Consider the following 17,713-nt stretch of genomic DNA (forward strand, 5'->3'; position numbering starts at 1 on the left):
CAATTAAAAGCATGTACTGCTCTTTCGAAGACTCAAATTCGATTCACAGCACCAAATCAGATGGCCTCCATTACAGAGGGATCCAACAACCAGCTTCTACAACTCATGTACACAACCCACAAAGACGCACCCATACATGTAATTAAAAAACAAAATCACATTTTGCAAAAGTGATAAAAAGCCAGTATCACCTATCTAACCATAAGCCACACACATGCCTAGTAAGTTTTACTAACAGAGTTTGACTGTTAGCTCCAACAGATGCTGTAATTAATTCTACTCTCCTGCCTTGCTTTTTCGTTTGCGACAATGAAATCTTTTGCTTTGATTTTTTTTTTTAAAGTTTACTTTTATGTGTGTGAATGTTTCCCCTGCATGTGAGTAAGCTGCCACGTGCATAAGCCAGATCCCTGAACCTGGAGCGACAGGTGGTTCTGAGCCATACCATATGGGTGCTGAGAATCAGGCCCTGGTCCTCTACAAGAGACCAAGAGCTCTGTACTGCTAAACCAGCTCTAGCACCCTGCAACAGTGGAGCACTATTTAATGCAATAGAAAAAGATTTGCACTAATTAAATCTTAACTCTACAGTTATTTTCTATTTCTACTGTCCTATAAATTCAGATTAAATAACTACTTAGCACTCGAGTGCACCAACCACGTAATACATAAAAAGAAAAGGCCACCATCACTGTCATCCAAGAGAATGAGACACTGGGAGGGGTGGATGGTCAGTCACACAATAGTGAATATTGGCTTATATAACCGTTGACTCAAAAATGCACTCTCCAAATGCAGGTGAAAGCTGATGTCAGGGACATGGATACCACCCATGCTAAAAAGCACAAATACTTTCACACATTCCAATGTATCTAGTTTTTCCAGCCTTCAGTTCTAGTGATGGTTCCCTTTACAAATGGGGAAAGAGGCTCCTTATGGTATATAGTAAAAGGTTCGTCATAGAAAAGTACAAGCCTAGTACAAAGTTTGACGACGCCTCTGATGTGTGTTTAAATCTGCTAACATACAGAACAGCAATGTGAGACACTATTGAGAGGTTCAAGACAATGACTAGGAGAAGTTATTATACAGACCCAACATAGACCATGTGCTATTAGACACCAAGGAAAGGAAGGCAAATCCAGAATTTGAGCTATGCATCTCAACTTGCAAGCACAAATCATGGCTAACTTCCTTCACCTAATTTTTCTCTGTACTTCATTAAACATAGACATCTAAATTGTTTCCAAAGGGTCATTATAGTCAAGATGAATCAACCAAGAAAAGAAGCTCAAACCAAGGAAACTTTTTTCCTTTTAAAATATAGTCATAGGGGCTAGAGAGGTGCCTCAGCAGTTAAGAGAACTGATTGTTCTTCCAAAGGTCCTGAGTTCAATTCTGAGCACCTGCACAGCAAAATTATAGTCATATCTTTATGACTATCTTTCAAATGCAAATTGAAAAGTAAATTTTAAAGGGGGTGGACAATAAGACATAAAATAGGGTGGCTGCTAGCAAAGATCTTTAAAGACCCAGTTGGAACTGTTATGTAATTTCACTGCCACAAATCTTGAAATAGCATTAGCCTACCACCTTACTGAACTATCTTAAACTATGTAGAAAAATCATATAAAAACAGCTTGGTTAAAATCAGACATATTAAGGTTGTAGACAGTAAATTCCTATTTTCATGACAAGAACAATTATTTGCTAATAATACCACAGGAAGTCTCTATCATTTTGGGAAAAAAAAATCTTCAGAAATGATAAAAACTCATTTAATACAGATTTCAAAACGGCTGCTGATTAAGAATAAATTTGATGGGCTCATGAAATAATTCAGCTGTTAAGAGGATTGGCTGCAGCAGGGCAATGGTGACACACGCCTTTAATCCCAGCACTTGGGAGGCAGAGGCAAGTGAATTTCTGAGTTCAGGGCCAGCCTGGTCTACAAAGTGAGTTCCAGGACAGCCAGGACTATACAGAGAAACCCTGACTCAAAAAAAAAAAAAAAAAGGGGGGGGGGGTGGTGGATTGGCTGCTATTCCAGGGGTCCTTGAGTTCAATTCTCAGTACCACTTAGTGGCTCACAACCATCTATAATAATATCTGATTCCCTCTTCTGGCCAGCATGGTGTCACAGGCAGGAACAAATTTCACCAAGGCCATTAATGACTTTTATCCATCTTTGTTTTTGAGGATGGTTACTGGGAAAGCTTTGGTTCTGACTCCTGTAGTAGATTCACACTTGCTCCCACGTGGCAAACATTAGCAACTGAATTGACAGTCCCTGCCCCATGATTTATTCATTCACTAATGCTTGGGTACTAACCTTTTCCTCGAAGGCCCTTCTTCAAAATCTGAAGAACTAACATCGTTGCTAGTAGAGGACACTTGGGAGGCATCATCCTTCTCGTTCTCTGACTGCTCTGAGGCTGGTCCTAATGCCTTAGCCTGGGCATTACCAAGAAGCCCTACAGGTGAGAAAAGGGACAAACACTTAAACACATTACATCAGAGCAGCACTTTTCCTTCTACCCTGTGCCCAAGCTGACAAGGACAGAAAACTTACATGCACATACAATCCTTTAAAGGGGGTAACGAAAATTTAGCCTCATTCCATAAGAGAAATCAAAAGCTTAAGAAGGAAACAATTAACAAGGAAATTCAAGACACACACACACACACACACACACACACACACACGCACGCACGCACGCGCGCGCGCTCTTTGAGGAGTGTAGGGGGTGGGGGTGGGGGTGGGGGGGAAATGACTGAGTGGAGATGGATTGGGGTTTTGATACAGAGAAAGGATCTCAATAGGCAGTGCAGTCTGGCCTGAATGAGTGATCCTATTTATTGTTTCAGCATCTAAAATGCTACCGATTAGATAGAGACCTGACTAAAGTACATTTTATTTTGAACATCTCTTGTGCCTCAAGGCTAGAAAAGATGTGACAATTATCATAAAAACCCAATGAGTTATTTCTAAATAGCTACTAACTGGTAAATATTTACTTTATAACAAAAATCGACCAATACCAGCTACCCACAGAAACATCATAAACACATCTTACAGGCAAACTGGAAACCCAAATAGAGCCCTTAACAAGGTAGCTTGTACCCAGTATTGTCTCAGACCTAGTCAAAGAACAATTGCTCTCTAGATCAGAAGTTCTAATCCATACACAGTACCATGGATGCACTCCTGTGGACACAAACATGGAAAGGTCCACCACAGGATGCCAGAAGCAGCAATCACCAAATATAACAGCAGAAAGGATTAAATGGTGTTAGTGGTTCCTAATTTCACCTATTTGTTCTTTGCAAATCTAAAAAAATTAATTATATACATATATATATATATATATATATCCAAAATATCATTTATTAGCAGTATATTAGCACACCAATACTGGAATTATACAAATATGATTTCCAACGCCATTAGACATGTGACTGGGGCCAGAATGTAGTTCAGCAGTGAAGTCCGGTTCAATATCTTAGCAAGAAAGGGGAACGACTAGGAAATAAAAATTATGATATCCCACCTCCAATTGTAGTATACCTAACTGTATTTTTTTATCATGATTAAATAGTACATGTTTATATATACAGGAAAATTCATCAGAAAAAAAGGTGAAAAGTTTTCAAAATGTCTACTATATTGACTTTAGGATATGCAAACAAAGAACAACACATATATGGTCATAAAGACTTTACACATCAAGTAAGGAACAAGTGATAGGAAAAGAATAAAATCACCAACACATAAATAAAAATATGAAACTACGATGAAACTCTAATTGGATAGTGGAAAGAAACTAAGGAACAATGGGATACAAACTGGGTGGGGATGGGTAAGTGATCAGAAGAGAGACTACTGTCCCTGACACTGAGGAAGGTCCTTTAGAACGGTAAGCTAACAGATTGGAAGCTTTATTCCTGCTTTACCAGGAACTCCACACAAAAAGAACTTGTCCAATTTGAACATGTCCCAGATGCACATGTGCCCAATTCTGCACAACTACTGTTCCCAGGTGAGGTCATGCTAGTTGGAATCCATGACTAATGTCAGTTAATGGAAGACCTATTGTTCATGAGCTACTACTAAGCTGAAGTAAACTTGAACAAGAAGAACCCAGGCAACTGACTCTAATTATAGGCAACAATTCAGAGTGGTCTTCATAACCATAGTACATGTTTATATATATGTACCTTTTCTCAATAGTTCTGCCGAGAGGCTTCCAAGAATCAGGTAAAAGGGTAAATATAAACCGAACAAAAAAAAAAAAAAAAAAAAAAAAAACCAAGCCGGGCGTGGTGGCACAGAGGCAGGCGGATTTCTGAGTTCAAGGCCAGCCTGGTCTACAAAGTGAGTGCCAGGACAGCCAGGGCTACACAGAGAAACCCTGTCTCGAAAAAACAAACCAAAAAAAAAAAAAACACAAAAACCCAAACCAACAAGCAGAGTAGGAAAGAACTGAGGGAAGTACACATCTAAAGTACAAAATGCCTTAAAATGACCTCTACCCAAAAGCAAACTATTAGGAGAATGCATGGGGAAATGGTATGCGATCTCTCTTAGAATTTTAGCAGAAATTAAGCACTCAGTGTGAAGTAAGGAGGAATAAAGCTGTTCTGATCCTAAGGGAAGCCGTGCGTCATTAATGCAATAGAAATGGGGGCTCCACTATCCACAGGCCTCATCAAACTCTCATACCTTCAGGGCACTCCCAGCTTTTCACGTTCCAAGTCATACAATGAGGGAAACCTGAACTAGAGAGAGCAACATAGAGCTAGTGTTTGAATAAGACCCTTAAAGAGGGAGCAGAGCTGACTGTATTCTGTGCGTGATCAATATTTTCAATTTCAATACTTCCATTCTGTATAAAAATCATTCAGAAAATTATACTCATTTTTAAGTTTCCTCATCAATATGCTTAAATAAAGCATTCATCCCCAATTTATTTCCTTATTCTTTTTTCCCCATCTCCTCCTTACTTTTTTTTACATCTCCAACTATCAAATTTTCTAATATTTAGACTAAATAAAGCCTGCCTGAACTAGGAGACCTGCATCTGCAGAATGGAGTATGATGCCACAGGGCAGAATAGCGATCATGACAACACAAGATATGTATATTGTGCCTTTTCTTTCTCCTGTGTAACACTGCACAGCCACCAATGATGTAAATTATTATTTTTAGTAGAGTAGAAATATTCCCTTCCCATACACAGACCCCACAGTTTACATTTTCCAGACCCCTCACAATCCCTACCCTCACTCCCCACCTCTGCAAATGCTAACACAAATGTTTGTTGGAGACTGGAGGTTAACAGAGAGGAAACTGAAGGGCCCAAAGATCCAGCTTCTGTACGTTTCTTCTCCTCCATTAATATTCAGTAGGTTAAACTTAAATTAAACCAGTCTATTGTCTTTCACAAAAGCAATAAATATGAGCTGAATCAAACAGTCAGAATCACTGGCATAGAGACAGCTCAGAAATTGGGTCTGCCACCACCAACAACCGGATATAGCCTGGATACTACTAGTCCACCACCATATTACCCAGAAAACCCCTTCAAGAAATTAAACACAGCAGCATGCTGCTACCAAGGGCCTCTGCAAGCTCAGTGGCTTTTCAGCTCATCTCCTAAATTAGCAACAATTGAAAAACCCTCCAGCACCACAGTCTAGAACAGTAGCAGAGAGGAGTAGATTAAATGCATGATGGAAATTCTGTGTACATGATCCCTGTTTCCCTTACATGAAAATGAATGCCTTCTTCAACTAAAGGATCTTTAAGCAATAAATGGTAAATCTAGATTATACAACACAAATGTATAAACACAATTGTTTTCTAACATCTAAAAAAAAAATAGTACAGAGCACTTACTGTGTTTTAGACACAAAGAAGACATGGCAGAATACAAAACTAGAGGAAAACTCTATTAAAGACAGTGTCAAAAGAAGGGTTAAAAAGAAATGAAAACAAGGAGGGCTTTGAAGCTGTTCCAATGTCTCTCAAACATCTGGAGCACACAAAACTTATTAGCATATTAGGGAGAGTCAATGTTTTTAGCTTTGCTGTAGGAAGTATGCACAAAAGGTGATTCTCTATTATAGAGCCAATGCTGTCTGCCACCGTGACACAAGGTATCACATTACATATTAAACAGTCAAGCACCCAAAGAGCTTTCGCTTTCAATAGCAATTTATCATTCTGTATGTGCCCGCACATATGTGTTCACTTGTAGTTGGGAGGAAAATTTTAATAGCAGCCTTCTTGGTTAATGCAAGGAACCTCTCTTAGGTAATCAGAATGCTTGGTTTGCCGCCATTACTAGTAAAAAAACACAGTCTTGGTTCTCTCAGACTTAGAAAGAAACACTGGGTTGTCTGCTTTACAAACAGAGCAGGCATTCTGATGCCGAACCAGCTTCACACATGAATGTGGACAGATATTAACCCTCAACTGTACATATGCAGGTCAGCATTGAACATCCAACACAACCGGAAGGGCAGGGGTGAGCAGGACAGAGCCTGGGAAGCCCATACCAGATCCACTCTGATGTGGCTGATAACAAATGATAGTCATAAGGCAGGATGTAAGTGACACTTGTGGTCAATGAGGCGCAAATGAAAATGGCTTCCTACCCTGGATTACAGAAAATAATTATCCTTCTCTCTCATGAGAGCAACCCCTCAGCCAACTGAGACTCCCCTTTGTCTCCTCTCAAATCAGCATAAGAGATTTCCCATTTTAGTCAAGAAAATGTAATCAAAATACCAGCCTCTGTGGAACCTCAAAATAGATCAAACTATGGAAAGGTAAGACTGAGTTTTGTTCATCATTTCTGTCACATCTCGAACACATAGATATAAATTCTGATTTATATACCAAAAGTCTACATGAGACCTTTCTTTACCCACCACCAATCTCAGCTTCCACAGACATTATTATTCAGAAATTTAAATTCTCTTTTCCAAGGCCATTATTTTGATAAAAGAAGCAATAGCCCAACATGGTGTCAGGAAAAATCTGGGCTACTGGAAAAGCTATTTATTTCTATGCAAGCAAGGTATCACGTGCTGCCAACAAAACATTTCCTCACCTTGAACCATATTCCTCACCAAAAGCCCTGTGGCCATCTCAATATAGTGCAGCAGCTTTACAAAATGGGTCCCAGTCTGTATGACTTGAGCTCTGGATGAAAGAGAACCACATCACCCAAAGACAAAAGATACCCCTTCTTCAAGCATCTTAACCAATGATCCCAAGGAGAAAGAGGGCTCTAATAACAAATACCAAACAAAGCAAATAAATGAACTTTATATACACATTTTCTTTTAAATCTCGGGTCTCCAAAACAACAACAAACTGAAACAGCCCAGGGGCTATCAGTGCACTTATTTTAGCATACACCCTCATTTCTTTGGGTCAAAGATCAAGCACAGATTATATTAATTAACCTGACACTATAGTAATTAATTCTCCCTTTCACTCACTCATGCTAATCATGACTTTCCCAGCAATTAGAATAAGTAGGGTTCAAGACTGCCCTCAAGCACCTTCAGAGCTCTACAATGGCAAACTCTACCTCCAGATGGAGTCCACTCCACTATCTCAGGCTCTGACTTCTAGATATACCTACCATCCCAGTATCTGTCTCCAATTCACACTGACACACAGGTTAAGCACATGCCTACCATGCAACCTACTTACAAACAACCAACAGCTTGGATCCCCACCTACAAAAATGATTTCCCAGCATTTAAGGCCCAGTACTGACCATCTCAGGTCAAAAGCTACCGTCTATATTAAGGAAAGAGCACATGACAGGCACTACTGGGATTGTTGGGCTACTGTGGAAAATGAACTACAGAACAATGGAACTCAGAGCTATGAGGACAGGCACAAGAGCTTTAAAAAAAAAAAAAAAATCAGTGAGACTGTTTACAAGACTTATTTTGGTGCTCCATACAGATAAAGATTTCTACAAGAAATTGGAATGTGTGCAACTGTTTAGAACTTTAAAGCTTCATTTCAGTGAATTTACCCAACTGCACGCACCAAAATGAAACCAGTTCTCAAGTATCTGGCTTGCAGGCCTTCATTGAACTCCATAAACTTAAACAGTTTGTGAACTAATCCTTGCTTATAATTACCAAAGCCACATATGATCCACACCAATTTATGGATGTGTTTATCAGCTATATCTTTAACAACAGCTCATGGATACACTAAACATATTAAGGTCCAAGTTATGTTTTCTTTTGTTTTGTTGGCCGGGTTGTGAATTTCTTCCAAGCACCTAATTATCTCAATTGCATACCAACAAATCAACTGCCCACCCACTTTTCAAATGACAATATTGAGAGTCCAAACAGAAGCATATCCACGAATAGCAAACAAGTTACCAAGGCCTACTGCTACCCAGATGAACAGTCTTTCCAATACTGAAATAAAATGAAAAGCTGTACAAGACAAGACTATAGGAATGTGGCTATAATGTGCCCCACAACCAGACCAGTGGTACACCTGACTTTATGCACACTAATGAAAATATGGAATGATGTACAAAAATTAAAAACAAAGCAATACCGAGTATAAAGCATTCTGGTATAGCCAGAATCACATGAGGATGGGGCTTCTACTCACATGCCTCAGTTTCCTCCATCTTTTAAGGGAAGAATAACATGAAAAGAATGAAATGAGGGAAATGAAACCGAACATTCTATTTATAAAAGCAACTAGATGTAGGGTAAGAATGAAGTCACTTAACTTTCATGAAGCATCTATTTCTAAACGATGGCAAATAAACAAATACATTGGCATATTAATATTAACACAGAAATCTGCTATTGCTGAATGGCTGGTCAATCCTCAGAGAAACGTCTAAATTCATACAAGCCTGATTTAAACTGCAGATTTGGTCAAAATGGTCAACAGAGCTTAATGTGCTAAGAACGACATTAATTCTCTCTTGTAAATTTCCATGGTATCTTAGGAGCCACCATTACCCTTAGGGAAGATATAAAAATCTAAAATACTGTTAAATCAAAACACTTTAAATACTACGTGTGTGTGTGTGTGTGTGTGTGTGTGTGTCCCTTGCCATCCATAATGGATATATAATCGGGACCCCTAGCAGGAAAACCCACAAAGGCCTATTTCTCCAACAAAAGCCAAATCAGACTGAAATGAATCACAAGCTATTTGTTTTTTCTTTTATTTATAGGAACAGACCTTCTATCCCAGGTTCCTCAAGATAAGCCACCAAAAACTGCACCTGACAGACCCGTGGAGCAGCCATCCTCAGAGCCGGATCATTGCAGAGACAGAGGAAGAAGGACAGAGGAAGGGAGGGAGGAAGGGAGAGCGCAGTGAGGCAGGCTCCGGAGCACTTGTCAACAATCCTCCCCTGTACGTAATAAGCAAGCGGCAGTGCAGATTCCGCGCGGCAATAGGACAGCCGAACACCAGCGGGGGCCAAGGGGGAGGGGAGACAGTCGGGAGAGAAGATTATTTATGTGCCTGGAAGAGAATTGAACACTGAAAAGGAGGGGGCATCTGGCTGACTTTCCCCCTCCCCGCTTTTTACCATTTTGATGAATTAAAATGAGAAAAGGCAAAAGAAACTAGCTTTTCCATCTTGCTATTTCCATGACCTGCAATGCAGACAAATCAAAATTACAGAATTTCTGGCACGAGGGGGGGAGGGGACATGTTGGCGAGGGGCATTCACAATTTAATTGAACGGACTTTTGTGTCCAAGGAATGGCCTGCTGTACAGTGCACTAACCGCCCCTCGCTTCTGCACACACCCATTTCCAACAACAGTAGGAAACAGGGCAATGTTTCAATGGTATCCCTTTTTAATATCATAATCTGTGTCATTCAGCACTTGGCTTTTATTTATTTTTGTTTGTTTTTTTGGCTGGGAACCCTGGGCAGCTCTCCAGACAGACTGCAGAAATCTCTCTTCACATGCTCCTCCTCCACCTCCTCCCTCCCCCTTCCTTCAATTCCAGCCACCACGGGAGCTTCATTACTTATGAAGTGACCGAATAGGCAGGCATGGGCCACTGCCAGCACAGGACACCCCTCCCCCAGCCCTGCCTAGGCCCCTCCCCAGGCACATAAATTGATCTAATCTAATCAAGCTGAAGCTGTTTTCCTCATTGTTTCTTGAGGATCTTTCACAAAACAGGCTCTGTAGCCTGGCAGCTGCTGAGAGGGGTGAAAAAGGCAGGCATCCAACTGGCCTCCAGTAGCTGGAGGGTGTGTGTGTGTGTGTGTGTGTGTGTGTGTGTGTGTGTGTGTGTCTTTTTTGATTTTCAACGTCATTTATTTCCTTTGAAGCTTTTGAGCTTCATCTGACGATGCTGATGTGCAGAATACACGCTTTACACTACCCACATGCTTCTCTTTATGTCCTTCCAAGAAAGGTAAAGATGGTGGCTAAAAGCAGGAACAGGGCACTGAATCAAAGTTCACACTCAAGGCCTGGAACACCGCAGCCTAAGAAGTTGACTCTGTTTTTATCTTTCTGGGCTCTTACGATACAGTCATAATTTAATTGCAAATGGTAAAGGCAGATACTGGCTTCCCTGCGGTGTGATGCCTGACAGTTACTATGGTCATTTCTTAGATCACCTAAGAAATGTCCTGCATTTCAGCACTTCCTGAACAGGGAAGTGACAATCTCCTCTGAAGCCTGTAATACCCACATATGGAATGGTGTGGCTCTATTGTATAAATGATAAAGCTGTGGCTTAGAACAGTCTGGTTTCCAACCACACTCCAAGTTACCATGTCTCTTTAGACAGGGGGCCATTCAAGAATCTCCCCACCCCTCTTTCTCCCTCTTTGCAGGACTTCTCTAGGCTCTTCAATACTGAAAGCACCCACTGTGGAAAACTGGAAAGAAGATGGGCAAGGTACTTTGGTGATGACCAGTTCTGGGGAAAGTGCAATAGAGGAAACCTATCACACATACAGTTGGAGAGAAATGAAGTTTCAGAATCTCGTTTCCCTTAATACTCCCCAAGATCTAAGATGGCCTTAGATCACCATCGTGTCCAGAATGGAACTGAACTGACAATTCTCCTGTCACACATCCTGAGTAGTGGAAGACTAGATACAAGACCATTCCTGGCTATAAAGTTTTACAAATATGAGTCTTCCATGAGCTTTGGCATCTGTACGAATCTCCCAACAGTGTCAAAGGATGCCTACACCCTAATGGTTCTTTTGACCAATTTCTTGTAATGATCCTGTCACCTGGGTGTGATTTATTAACACACAATCCAAAAAGGTGGAAAAAAGGATACACTGTGCTAATATTTGACTTTTATTAATATATAATAAGATATTAATATATAATAACCAAATATACTAAAACCATTATTATTAAAATCAAGTACACCGACAATTGCATGTAATTATTTGTTTAGATTTTTATTTTACTAAACTTTAGTGCACTGGCTCTCTACCAAGCAGCATTATGTATACACATAGTCTGAAAGCCTACCAAATGGCCGTGATAATTCTTAAAATGCCAAAGAGGGGAGGGAGGCCTGCACATACTGGGTAATAAATGCAGTTGTGCTGATAACCAATGTGGCATCAGGGCCATCCCATACAATTACATAATAATGCCAATAATTGTAGTAACTCAAAAGAGTGATCCATGTTGAGTGACAAATTTTATACAGCTAACTTGTTTGTTCGTGCTAATAAAATACCACTAGAATCAACTAAACTAAAAAGCATTCATAGTGGGGGAAATGAGTCAGAAGAGATAATACTCAATTTCTAACCTTAACCATAACCCTCTGTTTCCCTTTCCCATTGGATCAAATGGTGGTCATTAATGAGGTAGTACCCTGAAGTGGGCATCACAAAACAGAACAGAAGGCCAGATTAAAAAATGCCAGGGCTCTTTGCAAAATGGGATAATTTGAAAAGTAAAGATGCCTCTATGCAGTTGTAGCATATTAGAGAGAGAATCTAGTCTGGTGAGGTATTTCTCTAAGGACAGCACAAGCAGAACAAGATGGCATGTTCTGGTCCCAGTGTCCTTGCTGGCTGAGTAGGCTTAGAGCAAGTCACAGGAACACGGCCTACTAGGCAGAACAAGATAGAAAGGGTCTGTGATCTTATGTTGTATTATTAATTAGCTTCCAAAAATCAAGTGCCCCAAGGCTTTTTAAACATTGCCTGCTCTGAACAACATCAAAAAGACCAAGAGACCAAAACTATAATTGAAAGAACAAAACAGGTAGGTAAGGGTGACACAGCATTGGTACCAGCATTCAGGAGGAAGAGGCAGGTAAACACGTGTTGGGGGTTAAATAAAGCAAAGCCTACAGAGCTGAGTTTCCAGGAAAGCTAAAGCCATACAGCCATGAGGAGTGGGGGGGCCGCCAGGCACACATTAGAGGAAAGCCTTCTGCTGTGGTGTCGGCCTCTCTGTAGAGAACATGACCTCCCAAGGGATGATCCTCATCCTTCTCCAGGATAGATAGGAAATACTAGATCAAGTATATGGTGTAGAACCCCACACTTAGGGTGGATATGAAATGCAAGGATACTATAAAATCACCAAAGCCATGCACAAACAGCAGTCTTTATGTTGACTGCTCCACTGTCAGCCCATAGGCAGAAAAGCACGAATGAGAGAAGGCTGTTCCTTCAAGAAACAGCAGCACTGACAGCATCCTGATCAAGATTCAGCAGGGAAGCATCCCAATGAATACATTTTGATTGAGGAAGGGTAAGGCTGGGAGATCAATTTTAAAATATCTGAAAAGCACTCAACTGATTTTAAGAGGTAAGCAACAACGACAACAAAAAACCACATCAAGTTAAAGATGTGATGGTCAATGTTTTGAAAGTATGTACTCATACAACACAGGCACTCACACAACACTGAGAAATACATTTGGAGGGCTGCTGGCAAGAAGAGAAATGCATGAACTTTGAACTTAAGGAGCAATGAACGTATGAAACTTACACTGAAGTATTGTTTAAGAAGGAGCATCATCTCGTTCTTTTAACTCGATTCGCTCATGCACAGCTAGTATTGTTCTAAACTAGTAAACCAGCTAGCACAATGGCTCAGGGGATGAAAGTACTTGCAATGGAAGACTAACAGCCTGACCCCATAGTGGAAAGGGAATAGACAGAGAAAGCTGATCTCTGATCTGTATATCTGACTGCATACTTGCACATATTCAAATCAAGAGTATATACTTAATAATGTAAAAATGGGCTTCTAGAGTAAAAATGGATGCCAACAATCAGTGAGACTTCAGCAATGTTATGTTTAGAAGTTTATATATCAGAAAGCAACAATTTATTTACAAGAGTTTCAACACAGTTTATAACTATTCCTGGTATTTATTGCACACTGCCTGTTATCTCCTCTTTGGGTCCCCATTGTAAATTTTGAGACCTTCCTTTACTCCCAGGCCACATCAAGATGGCTTCTAAACCCATTCATAATGAAAATCACTCTTTAGGTTATTAACTCGGTAACACCTGGACCTGCAGCACTCACACTCGGTTTTCTGCATTGCACAGGACTAGGGAGATGAACACACCATACAGCCTTGGTTCTTTGACAGAGACTTCACAAGGACCTTCCATGCATTCATCCAAAGGGAAAAAAGACATCTCCTGGTCCAAAAATACAATGTAGACAATATGTCATATAAATATCAGAAAGTCATTCTCTGCCATACCCAATGAATGGGACAAAGCTAACGTGTGTGTGTGTGTGTGTGTGTGTGTGTGTGTGTGTGAGAGAGAGAGAGAGAGAGAGAGAGAGAGAGAGAGAGAGAGAGTGTACCATATGGGTCCTGGGGATCAAACCCAGGTCTGCATGTATGTGTGCCATTTGAACTTAGTGCACTTACTTGGAAATCAGAAACAAATCATCAGTACCCATGTAAGTGCAACCAGAGCTACCATGTGAGTGGTTGCTGGTAACCACACCAGGGTCCTTTTATCTACAAGAAAAAAGTGTTCCTCTCTGGGGGCAGAGGATAAGTACAAGGCCAGTCTGCTCTTCAGTGCTGGATTCAGGACAGCCAAGCCCACCCAAGAAAAACCACAAGTGTTCTAAACCATAGAACAATGTCTCGAGGCCCACGAAATCCAAAGCCCTTATGATGCTCAAAAAACTCAGCTTTTGAGGTACTTTGGATTTCAGATTTCCTAATTATGTTTAGCCATCAAAGTCTCCAAAAATACTGCAAAATCTGTAAACTTACTGCTACAGATTATTTCTGGTAATCTGATTATTTCTGCTACTTAACAGAACGAAAATTAAGATCCAATGTCAATGTTCATTCCAACACATTCAAAATTTTTGATGTGTTCAATATTGCTTGAGATGGCTAGAATCCAGGAATTCTGGCTTAATATGACTTGACAGATTGTAATGTGAATGACTATAAAGTATACCCTCTTTCAGTTTGAAATAACTGTTCAAAATAGGGTCCAAAGGTTTTTTTCTTCCACTGTTTCATATTTACACCATTTGGATATTTTTCCATTCTTTGTTTTTCCCTCCAAATAAGGTTTCTCCTTCCAAATGAGTAAGCAGAAACCTTTCTCATGCAGTAATGGCCAGCACAAAGGCAGTTAAACCACTACCACCAAAGGCAGCTCACAGAGCTCAAGGGCAAGCAACTGTACACAGTGGTAGGAGCACCTGCTAATTCGGACCTCCTCCTACTCCTGTAGAACAGTCCTTCCTTACCCACGCCATGGAGGATAGCCTGCAAGGGGAAAGTCAATGTGGCTGGGTCAAAGCTATAGCTCGTAGTATTAGAATGGATCCTGACATCCAGAACCTTGGAACGTTGCACACCTAGTCTTCATTCTTTCCAAGTGGTCTGCTCCTCCATGCAGTTGCCTCAATCCCAGTCACCTTCTCCAGGGTGTGCTTTCTACTAAGACTTCAAAGGAATCCTCACCAATTCTGAGACTGACACTCCTGAGAGAAAAATTACTACTTCACTTTTAGAAATAGAAAAACAACAGGAGCCAAACAAATAGGGCTTTCTGTTGCAGAAAGATTATGTCTGGAGTGAAGGAGATCCTGTAGGGCTTCTCTTGGTACTGCCATGCCCTGTTTACAGTCAATGGGAAACTACAACAGCCTATCCAGGCAAAATGACAAAAGACACAGACCCATGAGGAAAGAAGGTAAGGGTCACTTTTCCAGGAAAAGAACCAGGACGGGCTGAGGCGCTTGCAGAGGATAATATAGAATGAAGAGAAGAAGAAGGTAGTTATAAACACCATCTATGAACCATGTGAGCAGTTGCAGAAATGAGCTCTTTTTTTTTTCCTTGGTTTTTCGAGACAGGGTTTCTCTGTATAGCCCTGGCTGTCCTGGAACTCACTTTGTAGACCAGGCTGGCCTCGAACTCAGAGATCTGCCTGCCGCTGCCTCTCAAGTGCTGGGATTAAAAGCGTGCACCACCACGCCCAGCAGAAATGAGCATTTTAACTGACGGAAGTGCTTCCACTGTATTTCATTAAGAATACATTTTTTACATATTTGTATTTTCTTTCAATTTCTTTAACATCAATTAAAATCAACCATTATCATATTTGTGTTTGAGATACTAAAAGGATGCTGCTCCCCAAGAACCTACTGTAAATTTAAAATAAACATCTGTGGTTTTACAAGAAATGTTGTGTTAGGCGTTATTATGACCTGGTTATTGTTTGGGAATTGAATTTAGTGAAAAAAATCTATGATATAAGGAGATATAACTGTGTGTCAAGTGGTGTATGACAGGGGGTGGATAGCTATTCTAGGTTGTCAATTTGACTTTATCTGGAATGAACTACAATCGGACAGAAATGGTGGTCACATTCGTGTTCCAGATCTCTAGGCTGGAATAGACACAAGGGTTTTAATCCAGATCATGAGGTAGGATGACACACTTTTGATCAGGATCTTGAGGGGATGACACGCACTGCACTTTTAAGCCAGATCTTGAGGTACACTCCTTCTAATTGGCCTGTACTCCAGTAGTCAGACTGAACCCAGCCAGATTCAGCTGTACCTGTCTTTGATACAAGGCACAGTTTGGGATTACACTGACAGCTCCTTAACGAGTATACATCAGCTCAAATAAGTAAGAGCAGACTACTCCTCAAACACTATTCCTAAACTTCACTGTTCTGCACAGAGAGGCTAAGAAACTGGAATTATGTGCACACTATTGTCCACTACCAAGACCAACCACTTGATGGCAATCTTAACCTATTCCCTTGGAAGACTTCTACACAAGCAAAGAGAGTCTGGGAAGGCTAGCAGAGCAAAACATTTGTGGGGTGCATAGTGTAGAAGGGGCTGGAAAGGCCATGTGTAGCACGTGGTGAGAATGAGAGGAGGAAGCAGGCAAACAGGAGATGCTAGCCTCCCACTGGAGTCCAACCCCACCTCTGCAGGAACTGGTGGAAGGAGATGCATGTCCCTCAAACAGTTCAAGAAAATAGAAACCTAAGGCATCACAGTGCTTTCACATGACATTTCTCAGAACAACTTAAGGATCAACAGGGACGGTAACAAGCAACAATAAATTGACAGCACACTTCCACTAGTATCCGAACACTTCCAGGAATCAAAAGGTAGAGAGAGGTGCATGTTTAAAATTACCATAAGACTTTAGAGAAGCAAATCCTATGAGCACTTTGGGACAAGGCTCTCTTTCTAGTGTGCTTGTTGTGTAAGAACTGGGAAGATAGCCCTATGACTAAGGATGCCTGCCACCATGCCCAGTGACCTCTGTAACCCCATGGACCCAACTCTCGACAAGCTGTCTTGTGACTTTGACATGTTCACCACAGCATACAACGTCCCATCCCACACCAAATAAAATGCATAAAACTCTTCTAATAAAGTAGAGTACATAGTAACGAGTGCATAGTAACTCACTGTGCACAAGTCAAAGTCCCGTGCAGAATGGGTAAATTCCCCTCATAGAACACCATGAGATCATCATGCCCACGAGTGTGGCACATCAGACTATCTTCTAGCAAAGCTAGACCCAAAGACTTGTGCAGTAGTATTAAAGAAGGTGGCAAGATGCAATCCCATGGGGGAGTAGGGGACTCTTTGGGAACAGTGGTGGCACAATACTAAAAACTGAATCAGGTTCTTGTATCTATTAGACACAAGACCCTTTGAGACCCCCAGGGTGGCAAACCCTTAAGATCTACTGCTTGAGCCTGCCAAGTATCTAGGATTGCAGCATAGGCATGTGTCCCCGTGACAAAATAAAATAGCTTTTCACAAGATTCATTACTAAGTATGAGTCCTTTTGAAAATTCTCCCAGGTCATGGAAGAAACAAAAGAAATAATAAATGAATGGGTTTTATTTAAGGAGAGAGTTTCAGATCTCCCAAGAGCCAAATCAGTAGTGAGACACAAAGCATGAACTGATAAGATACACTCATAGAAATGGGGGACATGTGGAAGAAGTGGCCCACTCTGCAGATTTATCCTCAGGGCTGGCCGCACACAGATGACCCTTCTCTTAAGCACAAGTGGTAAACTACTGAGCTACTCGTGTTCCTATCATCCTCCCAGCTTCCTCAGATGAGACAGCTATATATATAGTTTTGTGAACTTTGGGGAAAAGGGTATGGGGGGGGGGGGAAAGTATGCCAAGAGG

At 40.9% G+C, this 17,713-nt stretch overlaps 1 protein-coding gene across 5 annotated transcripts in view; it reads right to left on the reverse strand.

The window, feature by feature from the left end:
• Nucleotides 1–17,713, reverse strand: part of Jarid2 (jumonji and AT-rich interaction domain containing 2) — a 187,485-nt gene that overhangs the window by 69,075 nt on the left and 100,697 nt on the right. For 4 of the 5 annotated variants that reach the window (XM_085831134.1, XM_085831133.1, XM_085831132.1 and 1 more), the window contains one exon: nucleotides 2,333–2,474. In XM_085831134.1, coding sequence (XP_085687260.1) covers nucleotides 2,333–2,474 — 142 coding nt within the window. Of the gene's footprint in view, nucleotides 1–2,332; nucleotides 2,475–9,253; nucleotides 9,412–17,713 lie in introns of those variants that run through there. The other variant, XM_029468328.2, reaches the window with a different exon arrangement.

This window comes from Mus caroli, unplaced genomic scaffold (genome assembly GCF_978045245.1).
Source record: "Mus caroli unplaced genomic scaffold, Mus_caroli_1 scaffold_15, whole genome shotgun sequence".
Taxonomy (NCBI): Eukaryota; Metazoa; Chordata; class Mammalia; order Rodentia; family Muridae; genus Mus; species Mus caroli.